Raw genomic sequence first — 9,795 nt, 5'->3', positions numbered from 1 at the left:
TGCCCATGTCCACCAGAAAGCTTTGCAGTGACAGCAGCCCACGGAGTGTAAATAACTCAATGGTTCTGCACTGCCCCTCTCCCTTTAAGGTGCTGCAGAACCAGAGGCTGCTCTGAGCATCCCAGCTGACATGAGGAGTCTGCAGCCAATTCTCCTCTTGCAACTGAAGAGCAACAGCCTTGAAGTTACTGAACAAGTCTTAGCTGACTTACCTATTCATATAAGACTTTTTAAGACAGCAAATATCATGTGTAAAGTTGCAATCACTTTTTCTTCTGTTCTAAAAGATAAAGTGTTGGTGGGGTGTGTTGTGCCGCTGGCAGCTGAACCCTGGCCTTTGCCACAATGGAATCATTGCAAATCACAGCGTGCAGCAAGGTCTGTGAGGGGAGTGCCAGTCACTGCAGCAGCCAGGGCGGCTGGGACATCTGCCCCAGGGCTCCTCTCATCCCCTGCCGCGCTCCTCTCCCCCAAAGTTCACAGTGTGCCTGCGGTGCAAGGGGCAGACCATTCACCAGCAGGTCTTGTCGGTGGAGAGACCCGGCAGCCTGCAGGGCTGGAACTGGGGCTACTGCGGCCACTGCGCCTTTTACCATGCCCTGTACCCCTGTGCCTGGCTGGTCTACGAGCTGCCGGGGCAGCAGGTGGTGCTCACCTGCCGGCAGGTCTCGCCCGTCATCCTCCATGACTATAAGGTAAGGCGGGGACGGCATCGCCGAGGGCAGAGCTGCTTGTGAGCGCCTTTGCCAGCATTTCCCCGCTCCCGAGGGCAGAGCTGCTTGTGAGCGCCTTAACCAGCATTTCCCCGTTCCCGAGGGCAGAGCTGCTTGTGAGCGCCTTTGCCAGCATTTCCCCGCTCCCAAGGGCAGAGCTGCTTGTGAGCGCCTTTCCCAGCATTTCTCCACTCTCGAGGGCAGAGCTGCTCGCTCGCCGCTTTCCCAGCGTGTCCCCACGGCCGCACTCAGCAGCGCTCCGGGCGGGGAAAGCCCCGCAGCCGTGCGGGAGCTCGGCATTGCAGCAAGGGATGGCTCAGCGCTGCCCGTGCCGGCTGCCAGCCCCAGGCGAGGGTGGCAGCTGTGCTGCTGACACGTCTGACCTTCCTCTTACCCCGGCGTTGCAGCAGCACGTGAGCCGGTATCAGCCTGCCGAGCAGATGAGTGGTGAGACACCCGGCTGAGCCCTACAGGCTGCTTTCCGTCCCTCTGCTGCCCGGCCTGGTGCTTGCCAGGCCAGGGCTGCTTCTCTTTGGAATTTTCTCTTGCCTTCCTCCCAAATCCCTCTGCTCCTGCTGCTGCTCCTCAGCTTGGCAAGAGACTTCAAGACCAATGTAGCAGATGCTGAGATGGCTAGAGCCCCATGGCGTGTGGAGGCTTAGAGATAAGGGAATCCTAAATCATAGTAGCTAAGCCTGAAGTCTTCACTGAGGTCCTGCAGGCCTAGCTTATATCTCTGTGACCCCATAGGCCGTTCTCCCTGACCCTTACAAGTGGTCAGTTCCTGAGTCCCCCTAACCCTATATAAGAGGCTACCTTAGCCCATTCTGGTAGAAGAGCTGCCGACAGAACCCTTCGTGAACCCTGCAAATAAAACCATCGTGGAATCACTGGGGCTGCCTTCTCTCTCTCCCCGTCTGCTTTGTGGAAGCCACTGCTGGCCGAGCTCCTTAGCAAGCTAAGAGCTGAGTCTAGAAAAGAGCTGAAAATGACTAAGAGCTGATAATCACTGAGCTTGCTAAGGTAGCCAAAGCTGTAGGGCACTTAGGGCTCGGACACCCGGCGTCCGGAAGGCCGACCTGCCTGGCCCGAGACTGCTTGCCCGAGGCACCTTGATCCTGTGCTGACCTCGCTATCCAGCTAGAAGCAGCCCAGGGACATTTCACAGAACAAGTTATTATTGCCGGTGCTCTTGCTGCAGCTGCATCCTGCATGGTGTCCCCATCGGGGGGGAAATGATGCTGGGGCAGCTGCCTGGGGAGCAGCAGCCCTGCAGGCAGCATTCTCCTTCTGTGCCAGGACTCCAGCTTGCCAGTGGGAGTGTTCATCTGGGAGGTGGAGAACGAGAGGGATGAGGACGTGGAGGTGTCCATCATGTTCAGCCTGCAGAACGGCCCGGGAGCGAAGGAGGCCGGCAGCGGCGGGCACTGGAACGAGCCCTTCACCTTCCAGCAGGACGGCCAGCGGGTTGCTGGGGTCCTGCTGCACCACTGCCCGCCCGTGAACCCCTTCACCCTGGCCATCTCTGTCCGGGAGAAGGGAAAGGGCTGGCCCTGCTGCCGTGGCTCCTGCTGGGGAGGCTGTGCAGCCCTGCTGCATGGTGGGGAGCAGCCTGCAGGCAGCTGGCAAAGGATGGGGGTGCAAGGGTTTGGGGTTAGCACCATTCCTCAGAACTTGCCTGATGCCAGGAGTGGGGACATGACTTTCCTGAGGGGCACCCTCTTTGGGGATGGTGTCAGGAGAGCGGCTGAGGCAAGGAGTTGAGAGTTGCTGGGCAGCACATGAGAAGTGAGTGTCATGTCCTGCTAGTGGTACTGGGGTGGGGAGAGCATGAATCTTCTCCTCCAAAGGAGCAGCCCCTGATGATGCTCTTGCCTTGTTCAGGCTGGCACAGGAGTCACCCATGTGACGGCACTCAACCCCACAGGATTGGGTCGAGAGGTGTGGCAGGACCTTCTGCAGGATGGCAGGCTGGATTCACCCCCTGGTGAGTGCCTCCATCCACCCTGGGGCGGCTGCAGGGGGAGCAGGACAAGTGGGTGGCCATGCTGCTTCTGGGCACCCAGGCCAGCGCAGAGCTCTTTCCTCCAGCCTCCCTGCATGTTCAGTATCTCCCCAGGATGCTGTGGCTTGTTCACAAATTTAGGCTGTATCCAAACTTCTTATTGCTTGTCTATTGGAAAATTACCACAATGTAACATTGTACTTGCAGTGGTTCTTGAAAAGTTTTTCATACCGCTTTGGGGCTATTCTTGACAGTTAGTGATGGCCTGACACACTACGAGGAGAGGGAGAGGAAGATCAAAGCGTGGCAGAATCCCATCCTGGAGAACAGGTAGGGCAGATGAGAGCACCTTCCCAGTGGCCTCCTGGGCTTGGCTGCCACAGGAGCATCACCCCCTCGGCCTCCGAGGCTGAGCTTCCCTCTTTCCTGCAGCCAGCTGCCTTCCTGGTACAAGTCAGCCCTGTTCAACGAGCTCTACTTCCTGACGGATGGAGGGACCATCTGGATGGAGGTGCCCCCTGATTGCTGTGCTCAGGACCTGCAGGGGCCGGCGGGGGCGGGGCTCTCCCACCTCCTCCCTGTCCTGCGGGAGTACGGAAGGTTTGCTTATTTGGAAGGTAACTCACAAGGATGTGGGGCGTTCCCCAGCCTCAAGCCCTCCCATTACTGTAGCCATGGTGTGTTTTGAACCTGCCTTGGGGATGTTTTTCACACTCCAGTGTGTGTAGGGAGCAGTTCAGTTCCCAGGAAAAGCCCTTGCAGCCCTGAAGGATAGGGCATGGAGTGTTCCCCACATGCCTGGTGCTTGGTGTAGAGAATGAAACCCTCTTTGAATGGGAGCCCCTGCCTGGGCTGGGAAAGATGCCCCTGTGTCCTGTGCAGGGAGGAGCTTTGCCCCTTCTCCCCTCCCCATGGCAGTCTCCTTTCCCTCACCACCTGCCCTGTCCTGCCAGGCCAGGAGTACCGGATGTACAACAGCTACGATGTCCATTTCTACGCCTCCTTTGCCCTCATCATGCTGTGGCCCAAGCTGCAGATCAGCCTGCAGTATGACATTGGTGAGTGTCCCCAGAGCCCTGCCTTGGTGCCTGCTCAGGCCTTCACCTCAGGGAGAGACAGAGCCTTTGGGACAGCTGCTGCTGCTGCTGCTGCTGCAGAGATGTGTGCCTTGGGGCCAGCATCCCCCTCCAGCCGCTCTGCTGTGCCCAGCACTTGCAGCCCTGCAATGTCCCTGCCCCAGCAGCTCTGTGCCCAGCCCTGGGGGTGCCTTCTTGCCGTGCTGGGTGTGCCCAGCTGGCTCTGCCTGCCCTGGGGGAGCCCCTGGTCTTCCCAGCTCTGTCCTTGCCCCTTGCAGAGCAGACATGGAGCTGTTTACAGACTGCCAGTGGGAGATGGGCCACGGGCCATGCCTCCAGGCTGAGCAGGGTCCTGCTGGCCTGCAGCAGCTGGGGTCCCAAGGAGCTCCATGTGATGGCTGGGCTGACAAAGAGGAGCCCAAGCCATGGAGGGTCACAGCAGGGGTCACACAATGGCCTTCAGGGACCGAGGCAAGAGAGGCCAGTACTGAGGAAAGGGAAGAGGGGCACTGATCTGTGAATAAGAAGAGACAGTGTGTGCTTGCAGAAAAGCTTTATTGGGAGAATAAAGGTGCTGAAGGTGCTGAAGCAGGTGCTGGAGGAGGCGCTAAAGGAGGTTCTAAGGGAGGTGCTAAAGGAGGTGTTAAGGAGGTGCTGAAGCAGGTGCTGAAGTAGGAGGATGGGCTACAGCCTGGCACTGCCTCTTCTCTGGGAGCTCCAGTGCTACCAGCCCTCAATCCATGAGCTCTTGCTTGCGCCTGAATGTGTTGGAGCCAACCCTGAGGGGACACAGAGAGAGGAAATGTAAGGGTGGGACATGGGAGTGGCCCAATGCCCACCCAGCAGTCCTGTATCCTTCTAAAACATTTGCACCTTGTCAGGATGCCCAGGGAAGCTGTGCACAAGCACCCTGTCCTCCCTGACTTTCACACTGGCAGCAGCTCTGCCTAGTGCTGAGCACCACAGGCTGGGAGCACCAGCCTTCATCCCCACCCTCGGGCCATTCAGGATTCCTTCTTAGGCCTTTGGCTTTGGAAATGCCTCTCAGGAGGTGAAGCTTCCCTTGAGCTTGTCACACACACTTTGCACACCAAGTCCTTCGGGTATCTTATCAAGGAAACCAATACTTCAAAAGGCTTGGGGAATTACTTGCCTGAACCACAGTCCAAGTGCAACAATGTTATCATTACTGGAACTGTGAAAAATTCCTGTAATTACCATCTCAGCTACATCCAGGATGGAGACTGACTGATGACTAAGGTCAATCATCTCATGACTTTACCACAGCGTTCCTAAGTGAGGCCCATCAGTGCCAGCCTGGATCTATAATTAAATCTCTGCTGGAATTGTGGTAAACCCTCCCTAATCACCTTACAAATGTTTAATTAGTAAATGGTTAAGTTCTGCCACGTCCTTTAGACAGAAACCATTGAGCAGGTCTGAGACTGAAAGCGGAATCAGTCTCGGCTCAGATCCATCAGTAGTTTAGAAAGCAGTGGGTACCTCCCTGAACTTTGTGATTCATCTGAAGGGTCTCTCTTCTCCTTTTCGATCTCCAGCCTCCATGTAAATCATTCTAGATTGATTTTAACCCATTTTTTCCTTCCTCTGTTTTATCCCTGCACAAAGCAACCAAGTGAACCTTGCCATGGAACTTTGCTAAGTCCTGTGTTTGCAAACAGATATTAAACTTCCTTTTGCCAACACCTGTGAGAAGGACTCCTAAGTGACCTAAACCACTCATTTGTGACAGCCCCAAGCCCTCAGGAGTGCACAGGGGACAGAGAGCTCACAAGGTGGCTTTCCAGTCGTCTCTGCGGTTCCCTGCGTGTGATCTCAGCAGCCACATGGTCTTCAAAACCTCCTTTCCATACTCATCCACAAAGCACTGGCCCGTGAAAACAGTGATGGTATCTGTGGGGACAGGACAGGAGGTGGAGGGAAGCGTGGCCGAGGTGGCAGGTCAGTGGCTGCCCCAGCACAGGGGACAGTAGACCCCTGCTGTCCCTGGCCTCTGGAGACAGCGGGGATGGGGAAAGCAGCAGGAGGGCTCAGAGGGCTGGGGTGTCACACAGACATGGGCAGGCAGTGCAGGCTTCAGCTCCTGCTGCCTCTCCTGCAGCCTGGCACTGGGAGCTGACAGCAACCGAGGAGCTCCAGGGAAAGGGCTGGGGGAGCTGCAGGGGGAGGAGAGGGAGAGCAGTGGCGACAGTGCAGGGGAAGGCAGGGAATCAGCAAGGACACTGCAGGGAGGGCAGAAGGGAGGTCTGGGGACACAACAAGGATGCTAATTTTAAGTACCTGAAAAGGTCCAATGAACTGTGAAACCAAAGGTGGGCTGGCTCAGATATGGGAGCTGCTGGGATCCCAGCAGTGGTGATTCCTTGATCTTTAATGGGGAAGCTGACACGGCTGTGAGGTACTTGCCAGCGAAGTCACCATTTCCATCTACTTCATAAATGGTCATGTTGGAGCCCAGGTCATTCTCCCATTGCCCAGTCAGCTTACACTGGAGAGGAAAGAAGTCAGCACTTGTGGCACAGCACAGCCTGCAGCCGCAGCCCCCTGCCCACCCCACCCTGTGCATCCCAGCCCTGATGGTACCTGCTCTGTACCCTGGAGGCCGTGAGCCCCCAGGGCCAGGAAGAGCGCGAGGAGCAAGGGAGTTGCTTGCACCATCTCTGCAGCAGGCAGACAGCTGATGAACCTGGGGATGTGCTCCTTGCAGGCCACTGCCGAGGCTCCTGCTCCCTCTCCTTTTTATTGCTGCCAGATGGGTGCGTGGCAGCTCTGGCCAGGATGTTGTGCAATCTGGGTGTTCCCAAATTTATCAGCTATCAGAGGGGCTGGTGACAGCTGATATTCCCAGAATGCCTTTGTTCCAAGATAAATGCAGGTGGACAGTCCAGGTGAGATGCTCCAGTAATGTGGTGCCACAGTACCCCTCCAGTGTCACATTCATATTTTCTGAAAAATCCCTTTTTCAAAGATATTTCTCGTGGGATGCTGAGAAGGCTCAGAGAAAAATGAACCTAATAATTATCTCATTTGCTCCTCCTGTGTTTTGCTCCTTTGGAATGTGGTTGGGGATTGTTTACCAACAGGTGATCGTTACATTGGGTTTCTGGTGTCAGTTGTTTTGACTAATTGGTCAACCAGTGCCAAGGTGTGACGAGACTCTGGAAAGAGTCACCAGTTTTCAGTATTATCTCTTCAACATTCTCTAAGGATTCTTTCTGTATGCTTTAGTAGAGTTTAGTGTAGTCTTTCATAAAACATAGTATCATAAAATAATAAATTAATAATATATTATCAAAAAATAGTAAATTAGCCTTCTGAGAACATGGAGTCAGATTCATCATTCCTTCCTGTCACAATGGTCACCGCTAATACAATAAGTGGTGACCCCAGACGTTGGCTGCAGCCTGGAGCTGAAGAACCAAGACCCTGAAATGGGGTGGAGTTCCCAGCCGAGGGTGAACATGCGAGGATCTGTTGAATCCTCTCGGGAAGTGTCTGGAGACCCTTTGTGGAGCCGCAGGACAGCCTCTAGGACCCCGTGAATCCTGAGCAGCCTGCTGACACTGAACACTGTTGCAAGGTACGGTTAGCTCTTCTGTGGGAATCCTTAAAATCTGAAAGCTTTGGGAAAGCTGCAAAAGGCTGGCCTCAAAGCCAGCAGAACTGTGATTAGAGCTAAGCAGTAGCCATAAGATAGGTCAGCAGAAACATTGTGTAAGAAGTAGAAAAGTAGGACAAATAGAACAATGGTCTGTGTATTAACGCTTGTCTAGAATAACTGCCTAAGCTGCAGAAAAGTATATCTAGCATGCTATATTAGGAAGTTCTAAGCTTAATAATGGAGCTCTGTGCATTGTGTTGTAAAGCTTACAAGCAAGTATTGTACTTGAAACAAGCAAGGATTGTTTTAACAAGAGGTATGTGTGCTTATAGTGATTGGATGGAACTACTGTCAGTGTGCTTTTGCTTTCTGTGATTGGTCAGAAAACTTTTCAAGTAAGTTGTAACATGAAGTTCTTGGTCTGCTGCCTGGGATGTGAGCTGATGGCAGCTTCCCATTCTCATAACCGTGTAATGAGACTGATGCTGAAAACCAAAACAGCTCAAGACTTGTTCCTAGCAGTCCCATCCCGTTTGTGATTTGTACATAGCCCGTGGCCGGCGATAAATGGTGCCCCTCTGTGAGGGAGATTGTTAGACTAGAAGAATAAAAAAGAAAGCAGTGGACAGTGCCATTGCCGGAGGCCCAGGCTGTTGGTAGGAGGAATGGATCATCCCCTTCATCATCTGTAGCTGATATCCCTGTAAGTAATAAGTAGCAGCTTCAGGTGCTCCTGGGCAATGAGGTGGGAAATAATCTGTCTAAATCAGAATGGGAACTTTTTTACCGCTTGAGACAATTTTACAGGATAAAGAAGGCTCTGACATCTCAAAACAGGAACTGAAATACTTATTAATCTGGATAAAAGTGAATACTCAAAATATAGACTTGAAATCTGCTTTTACCTTTGATTTTCCAGATAACCTGGAAAATTGATCATCTAGTCTCTCTCAAAAAGGAAGAGACTTTGGTCAAACTAATGCCTATCTCCAGAGCTTTAATGGAGAGTTTTAAACAGAGTGATTGTAATAGAGACTTTCTTGATTACCAGAACAGAACATGTGGTTGTGAGACTTTAAATCTAAATGGTGCTGGGCCTTCGTCTTCTTCTGGGGGGATCTTGGGTTTTGTTTGGGGTTCCTTCCCTTCTGGCACGTCCAGAGTTTCTCCAGGCAGTGTGGACAGCACCTCAATCCCTGGGAAGGGGGAATCAGGTCAGCATCGAGCTTTGGTCGTGTCCTCTGTTTCTTCTGAGATTCCCTGCGTCATTGATGCTGCAGCCGGGCGTCCTCCCATTCTTCCGTGGAATCACCCAGCCCCGGATTTCCCAGGTAAGCGTTTGGGATTTTCGTTCTGTCCCGAGAATCTGGGGGGTCAGGGGTTGTGTTCTGGGGAGCCTGGGATTTGAGCAGATGTGAGAGATGAGAGCTTGGGGAGGCTGTGCAAAACAAGGGCTGCCCTTTCTGTGCCCTGTTCCTCTTCCAAACAAGATGCGGCCGGATCTGTTCTGAAGTTGTGCAGGGGTGTTCTGCTTTGGGGGATTCTGGATCCACTCTGCCTGGCTGAGGGGCTGTGGGGGGCCACCCTGCCAGGGTTTTCCCTTCCCAGGAAGTCACCCCCTTGGATCGGGCTCAGGCAGGCCATTTGCATTGTAGCTCTGAGAATTCTTTTTGTATAGATTCCACCGCCAAGCCTATTCCAGGGATTTACTGCTTTTGGTTCACCAGCCTGCGGTTACAGGTGGTGGAGGGGCTTTGGATTGGGGTCTGCCTGCAGAGGAGCGGGAAGGGGGGAGGACAGAGGCAGCGGGCGGCAGCCAGGAGATGAGTGGGGCCAGGGTGGCTCTGCCCAGAGAGATACATGGGGTGGAGGCGGGAGAGCTCAGGAAAGTTTCTGTGGAGACACAGATAATTTAGGAGCCTTGTAACCCTGTCTCATTTGGTGCTGGGGGGAGAAAATGGCATGTTGAAATCACAGCTTGGAGCTGAGAATTTTCCAGCTGTATCCCCGTGGGCAGGGATAAGGCGTGGAACCTGTAACAGTCCATTGGAAAGTGTCCCAAATACAAATTTGGGATCTGCAGCTCCAGATCAGCCCGATTTGTATGATTCTAATAAAACCCAATTGAGACGTGATTTGTCAGGCTCTGGCTTTCTTCCTGTAACCAATACAACACATCCCTCAGCCACTACCTCCAGTGGAGGAGGGGGGTTTGGTTCTTAGGGATGTGGAGCTCTCCTCCTCAGCCCTCTCTGGCAGGGCTCCCAGGAAACTTTGTTGCTGCCACCACACTTCTGCCAAGGAGAACCTGGAACTTCTTGGCAGGGTTTCTGGCACGCCTGGTGGCTGTGACAACAATACCTGTTCTTCTGTATCAGA

General features: G+C 53.7%; 1 protein-coding gene across 1 annotated transcript; it reads right to left on the bottom strand.

Moving 5' to 3' along the window:
- Positions 1 to 4,527: 4,527 nt before the first annotated feature.
- LOC311164977 (avidin-like) lies at positions 4,528 to 6,489 on the bottom strand (the record flags this gene model as incomplete). The annotated part of the gene is made up of 4 exons (XM_084224684.1): positions 6,399 to 6,489; positions 6,096 to 6,303; positions 5,588 to 5,708; positions 4,528 to 4,573 (listed from the first exon to the last, which is right to left on the bottom strand). The coding sequence occupies exons 1-4, from the start codon at positions 6,471 to 6,473 to the stop codon at positions 4,528 to 4,530; spliced, it is 450 nt and encodes a 149-aa protein (XP_084080810.1). The 5' UTR covers positions 6,474 to 6,489.
- Positions 6,490 to 9,795: the final 3,306 nt, after the last annotated feature.

This window comes from Fringilla coelebs (genome assembly GCF_963513975.1).
Source record: "Fringilla coelebs genome assembly, chromosome: Z".
Lineage (NCBI taxonomy): Eukaryota > Metazoa > Chordata > Aves > Passeriformes > Fringillidae > Fringilla > Fringilla coelebs.
This window is presented reverse-complemented; position numbering and strand designations above follow the sequence as displayed.